The following is an 18196-nucleotide window of genomic DNA, read 5'->3' as shown; positions in this document are numbered from 1 at the left end:
CTTGCCTTTCTTGTCAGACATGAAATAAAATTAAAAAAAATATATGTTGTTGGCACAAAAAATTCTGTTTAAGTTGACTCGAGGGTACAACAATTTCAGAAATGTTTTTAACATTTTTATTTTGCATTATTAATTTTATTTATTACACGATTCATTGTTACTTAATGATAACGTACAAACATCAATCCCAAAAAAATATTTGTTTTGCCCCCAGATGACGTTTAAAATGTTTGTAATATTGAAAAAGCCCAAAAATATCTCTCTTTGGTGCACAAAATTTTTTTTTCCCTTGAAATTGAAATTTCTTTTTTAACTCATCGGTAACCCTATATTTTTTAATTATTTTTTTCAAAAAGCTGTTCTTAAATTAAACAATAATTGTAAAATTTGGGCGATTTCTGTAATTGAGTTCTTTCTTTATTTCGATATTGCTTATGCTTTCCCTATAAGTTCAACAGAAGAAAGCACCTTAACAAAAATAAATGTTTTTTTCGAAGGCAGATTGTGAGCTTAAGCGTGCATTTCTTTCTAACAAAAAGTATTGTAAACGTTATGTGACGTTTGTTATTGTTTTCTAAACGCATCAAAAGTAGAAACAAATACATCGTTTAAAAACTCTTTACTGACCCTGTTTGAACGTTAAATAATGCATGCACATCTTGTTGGTAAACAGACTTTTTACAAACGTAAAAAAAATACATCGTTTTATCAGGTTGAAGTTAGAAACAAATGTAGCGTGTGTTCTAACAAACGATAAACGACAAACTGTAGACAAATTTCTAGCGAGTGCATAGTTTGTCAAAGTGTATTTTTAACTTTGCAAATGTATGTTAGAAACAATTGATCAAAGTGTATGCGTTCTTAGCCGTTTGCATCGTTTGTGTTAGATAGAAATGCACCCTATCTAAACGTCGACCCCATTCTTTAATTTTATATTTCTATTCAGTACATGATAAAGTTTATTCATAGAAAAAAGAGAAATCCTGTATTAAATAGAAAAAAAATCTATTTATACCCCCTTGAGTGATATAAAATATTCATATGGTCACTGACTTTGTTTTTTCGTCTAATAATCAATTCGTTATCTAGCTGGTAGTAAAAATAGTCAAATATCAACGTTTTATGGCAAACAACGCGTTAACGTTACGAGTTTTTCGAACTTTTTTGCATTTTATAAAAAAAACTTTCAATGCTGTATACCGTGAAAATAAAGTCAGTGACCCTATCTTTGTTTTGCATTATTAAAACGGAAATTTATGTATCAACAGCATATAATTTTTTAATAAATCTATGGAGTAGGATCAGAAATTTGTCGCTGATTTTATGTGCTTTCTATGCAAATTTACGCCTATTTTGTAAGAGTACAATAAGTAATATTTTTAACTATAAATGAAATAAATTAAATATTTTTCGATTTTCAGTTGAAGTTCATCGGGCTCAATTTGCACTCCAAATTTTACTGAAATCTGAAGTCCATTTACCGTGAATTTAACCTTAACTCATATCTGTATGCAATGTTCTAGCGTATATATGAATATGACAAAGGAAAACATTGTGAAAGTAAATTCTCAGTAAATACAAGCTAAGACTTTATCATATATATCTTTCTTTGGAGTGTCAAAATATGGCGATAACCCCCGAAAAATGACTATTAGATTAATAAACCAAACGTATATTGAAAACGTCTTTTACTAGTTAGATGCAATGCATGCCTGTAATTGGTCTTTAGGGGCTGAAGAAATGTTCAACTACTGTAGCTACTGCTTAATATTAGCTGCATCGGAGTGTAAGTAGAACATGTACCCCTCTAGATACACATAATGTTGCTTTGTGTAATGGGAAAATCATGTTAGGACCGGAATGGCAGGGACTAGGGACTTTGGTTTGGAGGGAAGAATTTTTAAAATTGATAACTTGGTCTGGTAAGACCTGAAGACAAATACTTTGCACAAGACAGGATGATAATTCATATTCTGCAACATGAATGAAGGATTGTTGAGGACACAAAAGTATACGGAGGTAAACAAATCACGCATGGCGAATCTGTGTGCGTAGTAACAGATAAAAATATATAGTTTATTCGGAAATATCCTACTGCCCCCTCTCCATGCCATCAACCACAATTTCAAATAGTTTTTCCATAAATATATTCGGTGATAAAAAAAAAGGATAATGTCAAGATCAAGTGAAAAGGGATAAGATGTTCATGTAACGATAGAAAACACAAGTTTTCGGATGTCTTAAGAACTTGGAGATGTTGACTTCATTCGCACATGTTGCTGGAATGTTTCTTTTTTAGAAACAGAAAGTTCACAATGGAAAGCGAAACTAATTCCCTTTGTCGTAAATTATCTACCGACCGTAACTGTTAATTTCTAGATGCGAGACTAGGTATGAGCAGACTTAAACGTTTTGTGTTTTATGATATTTGGAAGAATTAGTGTATTTATGCACAGTACTACGGTTGTATTGGTTATGTATTAGTATTAAGTATATATGAACGTATATAAGTATTCTACTATATGTGACAGGTGTGACAAGATAAGCTGAGTCTGCTTACTCTTTCAGAGCATCCAAATTCATTCCCCATTGTTGTGTTCGGATTTTGGTGCTCAGGATTTTTCTTTGTAGTGTTTTATGAACCTGTTGTAGTAAATTTCCTTCGTGTGAAATCGCGATTCAGTAATGACTGTATGATTGACCTTATGTTATATCATAATATACTGATGGCAACTCACTCATTTTATATCGTTCACCAGAATCATCTCCTGAATGGTCTGGTCTAAGGATAAGTTAGGGAAAAAAAGAAGTTTGAGTGAATAGGGAAACAGAATTATAGCCCAAATACAAGGTCTTTCAATTGCTCTTCAACTTCGTACTTTATTTGGCTTTTAAACTTTTTTAGATTCGAGCGTCACTGATGAGTCTTTTGTAGACGAAACGCGCGTCTGGCGTATAAAAGACCGCTCTGTATTGCTCTCTTGGCATCAACAAAATATCTTCAGCGTTAATATTTGAAATCATACAGGGGAAAGAATTTCACAATCTCTCTTTAAAATGTAGTTTCAGTTATAGAATTTATCATATCTAATATCTACTTTCGTCAACAAAAATAGTTACATATGTTTGCGCTAACATGCTCTGTAGAAATATGATTCATAAAACTCGTTTCTGTTGGGGAAAAAAATTCTTATTTTGATATTGATTTTCAATTAGCTCGTTCTCGTATTATAAACAACAATGTTACTTATTTTGTAAACAAAAAAAAATATACTCCATTTACTCCTTACAACAAAATGGTTTTATGTACCTGTGTACGTTATTTTAATTTTCGGCATTTTGTCATAGTTATATTTCTGATATTTGTTTTACATTTAACCTCTCTTTTTTTATAATAATTTGATATTAATATATGTCATGGATCAAATGTATTCATTCAGTGTATGTTCAATTCTTTTTATTACTGTGTCTTTTTCATAAAGTTAAGCTATTTCAATTAATATTGTATATTGTGTCTTTCTATGACGTGATGTTACATTTTAATTTCAGGTTAAAGTGAATATTTGTGCCTATCAAAACGTCCAAACCTGCTGAATTTCCTTGCACCTGTTGCTAGTCAGGAATTTGTTGTTCAATAGTTGCCGTTTGGTTTAGCGGTACATAACCAGGTTCAATCCACCATTTTCAACATGTAAAAATGCCTGTACGTACTAAGTTAGGACCATGACAGTTGTTGTCCATTCGTTTGATGTGTTTTATCATTTGATTTTGATATTTGATTAGGGAATTTCTGTTTTGAATTTTCATAAGGGTTCAGTATTTTTGAGATTTTTTAATTTTACTTTTTACATAAGTGTTTCTTGTTTCTCGCTTATTATAAATATCAGACCACTCTTTTTCTAGTTTGAAATGGTTTTACTCAGTCTTTTTTAGATAATTCATAGCTTGCTGTTTGGTGTGAGCCAAGGCTCCGTGTTGAAGGTCGCCCGTTGAACTACATGTATAATGGTTTACTTTCACAAACTGTGATTTGGATAAAAATTATCTCCTCGGCACTAATACCACATTTTTCTTATATCCATTGGCCAGTTGCACCTCTCATAGACAGAGCTGGTTTAATGATATATCAAAAAGTATTTATGATTCAGTTATAAGTGTCAATGTTGTGTAAGCCTCTCTTGTAGCTTAAGGTTACTCTTGTTTTTTTCTTTTTGTCAGATGTTCGGAATCCTCTAGTATTATCAATGAAGTGCAAATACAAATTTTGCCCACTGATCTCTCCTCTTCCCATCTTAACTTTTTACATATTAGTTAACGAGCTTTTTTGATAATCTTATATAATCTTTTACATTTTAATTTTATAGTTAAATATGCCATGTTAAATGTCTGAAAAATCTAGAGAGAATCACTTTCCGGCACATTTTCTGTGGCTTATATCTCTGAAGCAGCCAGCACTCTGATCCCTATTTTTTTCTGCTTTTTTTAAGCTTATTTATGTATATACTGTCAATTTCATACCGTATTTTATAAGAGCATGCTAGAGTGAAAAAGAGAAACGAGCATCCTTGAAAATCGAATAGATCAGCTGCCAGGAACGGACACCGTAAGAAAACAATAATGGTAACGGTTTTGACTTGCTCTTGGACGAAATGATCTAGTGATGCTTTTTTACAAAAGTTACCGGACATTATGCTAGTTAAAAAAAATTGATGCAGTTCATTTTGTCTTCACAAGGAGGACCTATAAAAATAAAGAAAGAGTCTAATACTGTATACATTGAGATGGAAAAAAATGGATGCAAATTATGATAAAATTTTCACAAGTACAAAAAAGTTTACTTGATGAACTGATAATTGGTAATTTTGCATTGTTAAGGACTAATGCAAAAAGTTAAACAACAAAAATGACGATTTTTGAAGAAATTTTAAAAACAAAAAGTCCATTATCAAATGACAAAATCAAACACATCAAACATATGGACAACAACTGTCATGTTACCAACTTGTTAAAGGCATTTTCTACTACACTACTTTTTTGGGGAAAAAGAGAAAAATAATACAAAAAACTTGAGTATAAAAAGTAAAGTAATAAAACTATCGAACTCAAAGGAAAATTCATTACGGAGAGTCGTCCTATCAAAAGTCAAAACATATCAAACGATTGGAAAACAACTGTCATATTCCTGGCTTGTTTCATGCATATCCTTGTGTAGAAAAAGTGGATTGTCTTATAGACACTCTTTATCCACCGGTATAATATATACCAAAGAGGTGTCCTTTTGCATAAGCTTGAAATACAGAATCGCAGCAATGACATATGTGATTAATGAAATATGTAAAAGCGAAAAAAAATGAAAGTGCAAGATTTGTATTTTGAATTTTTTTTATTTTTTTTTTATTACTTTTTGATTCTGAGAAGGTTTTGTGTATATTTTGTTTCTTATGAGTAAGAAAACAAATATGGGTGCACAATTAGTACTATTTGGAAAACTAATATCTGTTGAAATATAATTCTACAAAACTCAACACATATGATGTGGATCAAACAGTCCTTGATTTTGATGTACGGTGTTTTTGTATCTAGGAACCTCACATTTAATTAGACAAACAATTATTAATAACTGAACTAAACAAAAGATGGCAATTGCTATCCGCAAACAAAATTAAATATGCCAATCTTAAATAGAATGGTAAAATTCATAAAATATATCATCAAAGTACATCCAAACTAAAGTGTTCTTTCTTGTATTTTTGATGAAATTAAAATTTCTAGTATATGTTGTGATTTGTGAGAGAGTTATTTCAATCAATATCATAATCTGGAAAAAGTTATAAAAAAAACCCACAAACAAACAAACAAACAAACAAACAAACAAAACAACAAAACAACAAAAAAAAAAACAAAAAAAACGGAGCTAGAATCTCTACAGGCTTTTTACATTTTACAGATACTGAATTGAACAATAGTAAAATATTTAACGTAGTTCACAACGTTGTAGCCCTAGGTCGAAAGGTGAAATCAAGTTTATCTAACAGTTGATATTTTTGAAGACTGGTAAAGCATTTTGACATGAGGTATTTAAGGTGCTTACCTGTAGTTAGAGTCGGAATGAATCCAGCTGAAATTATAATTCAAATGACAATTTAATAGTTGAGTACACATTTTTTTTTCTCAAAGTGCACTCATGCGCAACAAAATAACGATTTACCATGAACAACTGTAACAATCAGATAAAACCATAAACAGATAGCTATATACTTCATATCCTTTGGTTTTTTTTCTATTCCATAAAGCACAGTGTTAATTTAAGTTTTTTAAGGTCGGCTTTGGCATATTTCTTTCAATTAAACCATTTTCAAAGTTTTTCGTTGATTTATATTTTAAACATAATTCAGATCAATCATGTAAAGTGTTTTTTTTAACAAATTATTGCATTGTTGACAAAAATTAAATATTTATGTTTTTCAGCCAGAATGTTATCTTTAAATAATATATTTACATATTTGTTTCAATATTAGATACTTGATTGTGACCATACTATTAAGTAGTACACGCTCATCTTGGTGTTTCCTGTTACATGTAACTAACTATTGAGATCAGTTAATATTAAAGTAACAAAATATACCAAATAAAATTCAAAACTAAATATCTGTTAACGACTGGCGAACCAAAAGCTCAAACATATCAAACAAATGGAAAACAAATGTCATATAATCTTGAGTCAAAACAGGTTTTGAACGAAAAACAAATATGAAACACATAAACAAACGACAACCAGTGAATTACAGGCGTCTGACTTTGAACAGGTACATACACAAATTATGTCTGTTTTATTGAAAAAAGGTATTTTATTTCCGTTCGTTACCTATTGTCTTTTTTACAAAAAATGATAAAGAATAATACAGGTATTCTGTCAAAATATTTTAAATGTTAGAAGATCAAATAATATATCATCAATTGGAAAGTTTTTCTCAAATGTTATCTGTAATGTTAACATTTTCAAATTTTCAAAATTAGTCAATATATTCATAGAGCTTTATACGATGACATACTCACAAAGGAATGTATTGTGCTTTTATAATGTCTAATGTTTGCGCAGGTTTTGAGAATACAGAGTGCTATACGTTAGGATGGAAGTTTAAAACAAAAGTTTATTTTGAATATTTGCATATGAAAAGATTTATTTACACAATGAATGGTTCTTTTTATAAATCTATTGGGATGTAGAAACGTTGAACGAAGTACATTTTGTATGAAGAGGAGAAGTTATTTTGTATTAACCTGTGCACCTTACTCTTAAAGCTGGTCTCATCATAAATGATATATAACATTTTGAATTAATGTTAATTTCTAAATGACGCAATATTGCGGTTAACTACTACTTTTGAACGTTTAGTTTTAACAATATTGCGCAACCAGCATGGAGTGGTTCATCTACACAACAAAAGCAATCAACTGATGTCTCTATTATTCTAGGTATCTTGTCATAGATATACCATCAAAGACAAAGAGAGGACCGTCCCAGAACATTGGATTTGATGGATAGATTGAACTCATGACCAGAAGTTTTGATAAAAATGATCCACTCTTACATTTAACAATGCATGTATGATTCAGATTCTGAAATAAAAAAAATCCAATTCATCATATTGCAGTAAAACTTGGTTAACATTTTAAAGAATTAACGTTCGAATATAACTATTTATATAGGCTTACTGATTTGCCATCAAGAAGAAAAGTAGCAATAAAAAACAATTAATATCTACATTATCACTGAAAGAATTAAATAAAAATGAAGGCAACATTAGTATACCGGAGTTAAAAGTCACAGATCGATTGAGAACAAATACCGTATTATACTGGTTACAAACTTAAACCGAAGAAAAAACATCAACTATAAGGAGAAAACAAAGGAAAAGAACTAGAATATTGAAATGCAACAAAAAGAAACGTCAACATACATAGAAACTAACTAGCTGATAACAAATATCACATTCCTGACTAGGAATGGGACACTTTCAGAAGTAATGGTGGGTTGAACCTGGTTTAATGAATAGCCGAACCATCCGTTTTTTTTCTTATTTTGCAATATAACATAAATGACAAAACTTCGTGACAGAAATACAACGCAAACGCACTCAAGAACATTCATCACAAAGAAACACACAATCAATGATATAAAAAAACAACACAACAAAGAAACCGCTGAACAACAACTCCATCAACGACAGACACCACAGGATTACTGTGTTTCAGAACGGAGCAGTTATTGGAAGTGTATCTAATTACAAGCGTTTGGACGAACAACCTTATCATAAAGTACTGACAAACTATTGTGTACGACAGACGGGCGTTTCGTCTTCAAAACTCATAAGTGACACAAAAAAGTCAAAAAACCAAAAAAAAAAAAAAACGAAGTTGAGGACCCAAAACTGGGAAAGGTTTAACTAAATGCTGTTACTGTCTTTGTCCGGTAGTAATAAGAAATGATAAGTACAAAATGAACTTTGATGTTGATTGGATATCTGGAATGATTAATTCTCCTCCCTGTTATCCCCTACAACTTTTTTTTTTATATTGCGAATTTGAGTCAGAAAATGGATGCATCATGCTTCAACAAGAAATATCCTGAAATAGCGACTAGTTAGGACGATCGTCGTACATAAAGTATATCTTTTTATCTTGAACAGTTCTGTACTTTTACCGGATTATCTTCAACAGCAACAACAATTGTTGGTTAATATCCGAAATTATTTTGTTTACATTGTAGTCTGTATGATAATGTAGTATACCAGAAATTATAAATTGTATCTTACAAAAGCTATGTTGCCCTGTGTAAGTTCTGTAATTATTTATAACTGCATGCACAGAATTTCCATGACATACATTGTTGACTCCAACATGCACAGCTATAACATTTGTCGGTATGTTTTTTTAACTCATAAACTGCTAACCGTATAACCCTGGAATGATTTTATTTGAGTCCCCTGGGTCCTAACTTAGAAAATAAGGTAAAGGTCAAAGGTCACGGTCAACGTAATGGAGCTTTTCTTCTCATATATATACTCAGTTTTTCAACTAATTTGTGTTGTTCGTCCTTAGCTTATACTGTTACACCCCTGTCACAGCTTAAGAAGATGGTTGGGATTCCGCTAACATGTTTTAGCCTGCCAAATTATATATATTTGTGTTTGGATCCTGTAATTCAGTGGTTGTCGTTTGTTGCTGTGTAACATATTTGTTTTTCGTTCATTTGGTTTACATTAATTGGTCGTTAGTTTTCTTGTTTCAATTGTTTTAAAATTGTCAATTAATAGGGTTTCTATTTTATCAAAAATTGCAAATTTGTATCAAATATCAAACAAAAGCTTTGTGGTACACATATACATATCGGTAAAGGTGTAAGAGTATAGCTTTCATTTTATATAACACTAGTTCAAAGAATAAGACACCATCACAATTGGGGGAAAATCGTCCATGTATAAAATACTAAGAAGTCTTTGTTTCCAATAGAAAGAAAATGATAATATCTTAATATTTAGCCGTGAAAAACTCGACCATGACAAACATGTTCTCATTTATCAAAACATTTAATTGATATAATCTATTGAATCTACGTTCAATGTCTATATGCCTTTTGGTGTTACTTCGATACATATAGCGTAGCTCTGTACTTATACATCTCGTTATTGTGCTATGTAAAGCATGGCCAGGGTGTATGGTCGTTCATTTTTGCTATATCCTTTATCTGCATGGCTTTTTATTTCTGTTGGACACATATATGAATCTACTTAAGCATTCCGGCATTGTGTTAATGTTCTATAATAAATTTGTGTATTCTTGTCTTTAAATTTTGTTAATATGCTTGGTCTATATGACGTTATGTGCTTCTTTGTTGCATGTTTGTTTGTTTTTTAAGTGATTAAGATTATGTTGACTGCTGTACCCCTATTTTTTGACATTTTTACCTAACATATGGGTTTCTTTTGTTCACGCATCGTTGTCAATATAATGCAGTTTGATGCGACTGTCATACAGGAAAATGCCTGTATCAAGTCAGGAATATGACAGTTGTTATCCGCTCGTTTGATGTGTTTTGTCTTTTTATTCTGCCATTTAATTATGGACTTTCCATTTTGAATTTTGCTCAGAGTTCAGTATTTTTGTGAATTTACTTTTTGATGATGACATAAAGCAGCAGATGTAGTTTACTAATGTCCAAATTTCGTATATCGACTAGGAAGAGACAATCAAGGTGACAAACAAAAACTGAGGGAATAGCAATACCTTCAAAGGTACGTCGACAATGTAAGCGTCTGCTACTGTGCATGCATCACTATTTATGCGATTTCAAAATGTTTAAATCGGGGAAAAGACGCAATCTGTAAAATTCCAGATCTATGCAGGTATTTTACGGCAGACAACACAATGGCAAAAAAAAAACCCGAACAACTGTTTATATATAAACAAAATACAGAAAACCAAAGACTGTGCAACAGTGAATTTGGTGAGCTCCAAATACAGGTGCTACTTGAATGTTGCTTCATTGAAATTAAAATTTGACAAATGGAAAGCTCAACTCATCTAATAGTCGTCAAGTTTTTTCTCAACCGACCCTCAATATAAGTCAAGATATGAGGCAGACTGTATCCTTTATTTCAAGTTTGATTGCACATATGAGTTCAAAATAATAACGGAAAGCAAAGTAAAAGGATACTTTATGTAAACGATTAAAGATGAAGAAAAGGGTAAGTTACTTCTTAGAAATGGAAAACGAACAATTGGAAAGATGAACTAATAACGTTTGTGGTAAATATAGTGATGTAAAATAAGTGCCTTAAAACATACCGACTGTCTGCTAAAAAATAACAATACACCTAGCTCATCAATACACCAATGCGTACCCTTTCAACGATTCTGGTCTAATTTAAATTGAAGATCGTGCAATGCCATTCATTTTCTAAATTTTATCTTTTACCACTTTAATACACATAAGACCTGCACTGAACTGCCTAAATGTTTGAGGTGTAGACAAAGACAAACAAGCACGAAATTATACTTATCATAAAAGAACACACATTATTATTATGGACACTGTTTAATGCAGTTAGTGGTCAGCAGAATGAAATCAGTTCACATGTATATCAGAAGTCAATCATATATAATAATTTAATTATTCACAAGTATAGTCATGTCTTTTACTGCCCCTCCAATCATGCTTGTGATGAAAGTTTCTCTATATTTACGCTGTTAAAAGAAAATTACTAGAAATAAATGTGTGAACAAAACAATAAATATAATGGAAATAATATCAATGAAGTAAAAATAGTTTCACTGCCATGCGATATTTCTGAAATATGTTTCGACCACTCTAGATGACTAATTAAGGTATGCATAATTTTGATTTGAATTCATTTTCGATTTACCCACCCGAATTGAAATCATGTTATGTGTTATTTTATAAAACACTAACTTTTTTTATATTACTGTAAACAAGTTTTCATTAAATTCAATGACTTTGATGATTTAAAAGTACTACTTTCAATGAAAAATAAATAATACACAATTTCCAGTGGTAGTACTGTTAGAAACTACAAAGAAATGAAGTCCTGCCTGTTATATATCTTATAACAAAATAGATCCTTTAACTCAGCTATGAGTCATATGCTCACTATCTAAATGTATCTTTGTGACCTAGTGCTGATCCTGTTTTTTTCTTTTCTTTTTCTTTCTTGAGTGTTAAATTCGAACGAAGAACCGTGTAGCTGCATTAGCTTACTTTTAGCGGGTAGCACATGTTTATCCTGATTTCCGAATTTTGCGTCGTTTTTTTATTTCCTTGTTTAAGTAAGTAACCATCATGTTGTGTTTTTTTTCTGTGTTTAAGTTTTAAACAATCTAGATAGGCAAAGGAGGATTTTGGCAATTAAAAAAGGTGAAACCCTACCATAAAAAGGGTCGATAGTATGGCAGGCTGTCGTGACCATAATATTTTGTTTTGCTTCTGCTTGTCTTTATCTTTGATTTTAAGTTGAGGTTTTTTTTGGAAGGGGGCTGATAATATGACAAGCATGTTGTCCTGCCCACATGTTTTTTTATATATATAAATCTCAAAATAACACGATCCTTTTTTACAATTATTCAAATTAATATTGCCATTACAAACAGATTTTTCTAACTGGAAAAGACAAGTTCAAAACAAACAGCTCTTCAATAAAATCGTGACAAATTGAACAATTAACCACCCTTTAAAAAGAAGTATCCTTTTGAAACTTTTAATTCATTAGATGTTACCTTTTATATTTTCGTTCATAATCTCACATACAGTCTTCTACCCGTATATGGTATATATTTCGGCATTATTTCATGATTTCCAAAATCAAACTCGTTTAGAGTACTTATGTACTTACTTGTCATTGGCATCTGTGTGGTCATTGGAGCAAGTGTTGTCATATTTGATCCGCCTGCAGGATCAGAAGTCGTGCCAGCTGGCGCGACAGTTGAACTAGAGGCCCACTCCATCGCTGAAAAATTAGTTTTAGAAATTAATAATACATGTATTTCTATTTTCATATGAATATTGTGGTGAAGTGTCTGAAAGTTTTCACATTTTCATTCTATTGAAATATTTGACGCTATATAGGGTAAATGACTAAATACATGTACTATATATATATACTTCTTAAAAGTACTGAATTTTGACGTTTCTAAGCGAAGCGGGTTTTTCATCAGTTCTGATAAAAAAAATATATAATGGTCAGAGGTAAGATACAAATTTCAAAACTTCATTTAAACTTTAAGGGTTCATAAACAGAATCAAGTAAGGACACTGCCTAACTCAGTTTTGATACTTACTAATTTGGGTAACACAAGCTTGATCTTTGCAGAAACAATGGTCCCCAGGGTGATGAGCACCAATGCATGACTGATGGTCTTCATGGTGCTGTAATTATATTATATTTTTTTCGTATATAGGTAAGTTGAAAATGGAAATTGGGAATGTGTCAATGAGACAACAACCCGACCAAACAGCAGAAAACAGCAGAATGCCACTTATAGGTCTTCAATAACTTATAGAAGGTTTCGCGCAGACACACTTTTCTAAACGAACAATTAAATGCAGTCGGTTTTGAGTTATTTATGAACATGCTTTTCCAGTAAACCAACAGTAAAAATGAGGAACTGGAATGAACTCTAAACCGGGTTTGTCGATAGGGTCTTGTCTTGTCTGGATTGCATTAGACTTATCCGTCTTTTCTACAGAACACTATGTTGTTGTATTCCGATATAATTTGTATTGCTTATTTTCATTTTTGTCAAATTTTAGTCAATTTTTCCTTAATGAGTTGAGTTTTAAATGAAGACAAACACAATAATGCTCAACCATAATTCAAACGATTGAAAAAGCAAAACGTACCCCATGTCCATGATGAGTATAACATTGTCCTGTCTGTGACTTAAGCATAATCTGACAATACTGAAAAAAAAATTGATGAAATCTAGGATTATGGTTTTGAAAGCTACAGGATGAAAAACTAGTGTTATGTTTTAAAATCTTGCTATATTTATCAGAAAGGTGGTAAGTGTGGGTCAGTGTTAGCACTTTGTGGAAACAATGTGTGTAGTGCAGATTATCGTTAATCATATGAAGTAAGTTTGTTAAAATGGCGTTATGGTATTATGCAATTGGAATTTATACGTAGCATGAGTAGGCTTCCAAGAGATAATCATGGATGACGTATGGTGTAGGTTTTGTTACAGGTTTGGTATTCTGAATAACCATTGACTTGTTTATTAGATTTTTATTTAAAGAATGGTGTAAGTTAAAATCCTGAACACACAGTTGTAATGCATTATGTTGTGCTGCTTTATATCCCTAACAAACAAAACGAAACAAAAATTGAAATTTATAAACTTAGTCCGTCTGAAGCACCTTTCTATGTTAACCTTACTCAGGTAGAATTAAAAAAAAAGCCAAGGATGTATTTATTCTTAAAGAACTATTTGACCAAAAAGGGATACAGATGTATAATAATATAAAGTATAAGTTTACTTTGCCTAAAACGAAGAACTTTATAAAAATAAAGAAATTGTGTATGATTGACAAAGATGGAACTATCTAGTAAGGTCAAATGAAGTAGATGCAAGCAATTACAAACTTCGGCAATGAGAAAACTCATACTTTTTTTTTATTTCTACGTTTATCTACAGAGAATTTGATTAAGTAAAGTTTGTTGTGAATTAAACTTATAATAAGCTCGAAGTACAGTAGGTTAACATAAAAAATTTAGAATTGTGTTTGGATTTGATAGTCACTTACAAGTTGATAAACATGTTTAATTTGCGTTTATTATTTATCTTGTGTCTTTTATCTGGCATTAAAAATCGTAGTTTTGCACTTATATTTCTGATTATTAATTTTGAGCTCATATGGAACTAGAGTCGGATATCCTAGCTGATGAAGTCAGTATCAAAAACGTATAAAACTACGATATGTAATTCCATCTAAAAGAATAAACGCACGACATTGATTTATGTTGTATAATTCAGTTATTATTGTATTTAATTGTTTACATTCCGGAAATAAGACTTCTTGATCCGAAAATTAAGTAGAATTGAACAGGTTTATTCTAAAGTGCCGCGCTATTCAACCTAAAATAAGCAATTTATTTAAAACCAAAGATAAGGGTGCATTTTAAAAAAAAGTATAAGCTCTTAATTTTGAATGGACATAAGTGTTTATATATATCAATGGTTTATTATAGTTTAAACCTGTTTCAAATTTTTGGTGATTTTTTAAACAAACGTGAAAACAAAATTAAATTGTAGATTCATATAAGTTGCAAAGCTTGTTTCCCAAACCACTATGTATATATAAATATATCTAAACTAAAACAAAATGAATAAACTGACCTCTTGATCTACGTTGCATGTTGATCCGAAGCAATCGATGGCAACAGTATAACCTAATATAATCACAAAGGTTACATTATTACACATATACAACATTTCAATAATTTCAATTCAATAAGGTTAAAAACATATACTCATCTTCTAAATTATATTCGAATTTTGCAGTAAGTAAGACTACACAACAAAATAATAACCCATGAAACGTCTATATCAAAACATCATCTTTAAAAAAAATGAAGAAAAAGAACGTTTCCACATAGTTACTATATCAAAGCTACTATATAAATGTATTGTCTGTACCCTGCGAATTGATGTCAAAGATATATAAGTATAAATGTCCGTCCATTTCACAACTTCCTAGATATAATCTTACCAACAGCCAGCACTAAAACAAGAACAACGCTTATATTAACCATCGTGTAATGAATGTATAAAGTGGTAAAGCGAGACTGCATCATTTATTTATATATGCAAATTTTCTGGATAATTGGATAACATTTTTTGACCTTACGAAAGGTTAACTGAATTCAACACAGACCTATTTTCTTCATTCGTGATGGTCTATACATGGGCGAATTGTTCTTAATGTCATGGGCACAAGAAAGAAATCATACCAAAGTTTTAACATGTGTCATTGCTTACCTATTATGTTAACCGTACCTTGGTCATAGATTAAACCTTAAACTTATGATAATGTATGAACGCTTCTTCAGAATTTGAGAATCTTTTAAGAAAATAACATACATGTAACTCAATTAAGTTTATATCAGGATATGAAACACAACACAGTATTGCTAACTTGGTCATTGGTTGTCAGTTTATTTTCTATCTACCAGTTTAACTGGGCCTCTGGTATCTTTCCCTCCTCTTTTTTCCTCATTTGGTCCCTTGTTGAAGTTGTATCATTATAAATAATACCGCCCTATACAGTCTGATGGCGTTGTCAGTTTATTTTCGATCAACGAGTTGAGCTATTCCTCTGGTATCTTTCGCTACTCTTCTTTTCGTCATTTGGTCTATTGTGGAAGTTGTATCATTATAAATAATACCGCCCTATACAATATGATGGCGTTGTTTTTAATAAACGAGAATAGGGGCAAACGATAATGAGACAGCAACGCAAGAACATAAAAAAACTGACATTTAGTCTAGCTTTTTTATCATAAATATCGTTTTTGACATTACCATGTGGTTTTTATCCCAAGATAGCAAATCAAAAGCATACCTTCTTTTAAACAGAAAACCAAAAGTACATAAAATGGAAAAACAAAATCTGGTAAAATAAATTTAGTTAATTTACCGATTTTGTTGATAAATTTTTGGATTTACTATCAAAGTTGAGAATTACAGGCATGCCCTAAAGAGCTTAATAATGGGGAACGCCATTTAGCAAATAACACGTGAGACAAGCTATATTTTAGCTCTGTAATATTAGAATCATATTCAGAGCATGTAAGTAATAACATTCATCTCTACTTTTTCTGTTTATATAGTTGTTTTTGTATTTGTTAAAATTTAAAAAAAGATAAAACATCAGCTGTGAATGCATTTAATATACGTCAATGTACCAAAGACAAGCTTTATATTTCCTGACCCTGTTTATTTGTAGTGGAGCAGATATTGAATAAGCTCGACATTCTAACAAGATACTACACACAAGTATTCCGATCAAATTATGCCAAGGACATGCATGATAAGCAAACTAGTCACGGAATTAAGACAATATAATATAGAACAAATATTGTCACCAATATAATTATTTTCTAATTTCTACTCTTTAATATAATATAAGGATTTCGATACAATATGATCTTGAAAATTATAACCTTTTCTAAAAACATTTCATTATTATTATTTAATGATTGCATTAGCAAATATAATTATATTTATAACCAATACTATAATGTCTGTTGGTTAAAATTAGGTTATAGTATTCCAATTTCAACTATAATCTAATTCTTAACCAACAGACAGTATGCCAGCCCCCTTTCGTGGGGAAAAAATGGTTGCTTTTATACGGAATTACTGAAGCGTGACTGGACCCCCCTTCCTGAAAGTCAGTCAGAAGGCCTCTTTACAAAAAGTTCTGGATCCGCCATGGTGGATTGGATATATTGTAATTATTTTGCTAATGTCATCATTATATAAACAAATATACAAGTCAAAACTATATAATGATGAAATGTATGGCAAGCCGTTCTCGTTAAAACTATGTTTGAACCCTTTTTTTGAAAAACAAATACACTGAGATTTAAAAACCTAAAACAACACACTGAGAAATCGAAATTACACACTGAGATTTAAAAAAGATAAAAAAAACACACAGAGAATTAAAAATTACACACTGAGATTTTAAAAAGACACACTGAGATGAAATAAATTGAAAAACACACACTGAGTATGGTTAATTACACAATGATTTCAAAAATACACACTGAGATTAATATGCAAATTACTAATGAATATTCATTAGATGAATAGTTAAACAGATTACTATCTTGATCTCAAGAACTCTTGTCATTATAATGAAATGCGATTCCTTCAACCAACATTCGTAATAAATTTCAAGACTAAACATCGCTCATATTCATAAGTTTGTTGCCTATAATTCAGATAATTACTACTAGTGTACCTGGATTTTTTTTATTACTTAAAACCTTTTAAGCATGGGTCCCTTTTCAAAAGTCTTCCAACTGTAACCCTGATTTCGCAAGGTAATCTTTTATAATTTTGTTACGTTTATATGCTATAATAGACACTTGAGTAAAAATTTTCTTTGTATTTTGGCAGATTGTTCCAATGTTTTCTTATAATTTTAATAAAGTGTTTCACCATTTTTGGTTATATTTTGTAATAAAAGTAAGTTGGTATTTTTCTTTTTCTTGTATTTCTAAAGATTTTTTATTAATAATTTGGTAAAAAAAGTCGAAGGACTGACGAGTTCTGTCCCCTAGATTAAGTATGCAAATTAGAGATGTGCACATAAAAAGTGAGCACAAATCTCAGTGTGTAATTTCGAATTCTCAGTGTGTGTTATAAGTTTATTTATTCTCAGTGTGTCTCGTGTAATTTTAAATTCTCAGTGTCTGTTTTGAAGTTTTTAAATCTCACTGTGCTTTGTTGTAATTCTCAGTGTGTGAATTTTTCGAAAAATTGTTTAAACACAGTTTTGACGAAAACGGCTTGCCATAGAAATGTTTTTAAATAAAAGAAGTTATTTTCAATACCATATCGTATCGAAATCCTTATAATATATTTGAGACGTGTAAAGGCCCTTTGTGTG

General features: G+C 30.9%; 1 protein-coding gene across 1 annotated transcript; it reads right to left on the bottom strand.

The window, feature by feature from the left end:
- Nucleotides 1-11086: 11086 nt before the first annotated feature.
- Nucleotides 11087-15366, bottom strand: LOC134705135 (uncharacterized). The gene is made up of 6 exons (XM_063563889.1): nt 15287-15366; nt 14914-14966; nt 13418-13477; nt 12856-12943; nt 12411-12524; nt 11087-11247 (listed from the first exon to the last, which is right to left on the bottom strand). Exons 1-6 carry the CDS (start codon nt 15327-15329, stop codon nt 11243-11245), a joined length of 363 nt encoding a protein of 120 aa, XP_063419959.1. The 5' UTR covers nt 15330-15366; the 3' UTR covers nt 11087-11242.
- Nucleotides 15367-18196: the final 2830 nt, after the last annotated feature.

The sequence above is a fragment of the Mytilus trossulus genome, chromosome 2, assembly GCF_036588685.1.
Source record: "Mytilus trossulus isolate FHL-02 chromosome 2, PNRI_Mtr1.1.1.hap1, whole genome shotgun sequence".
NCBI classification, from domain to species: domain Eukaryota; kingdom Metazoa; phylum Mollusca; class Bivalvia; order Mytilida; family Mytilidae; genus Mytilus; species Mytilus trossulus.
This window is presented reverse-complemented; position numbering and strand designations above follow the sequence as displayed.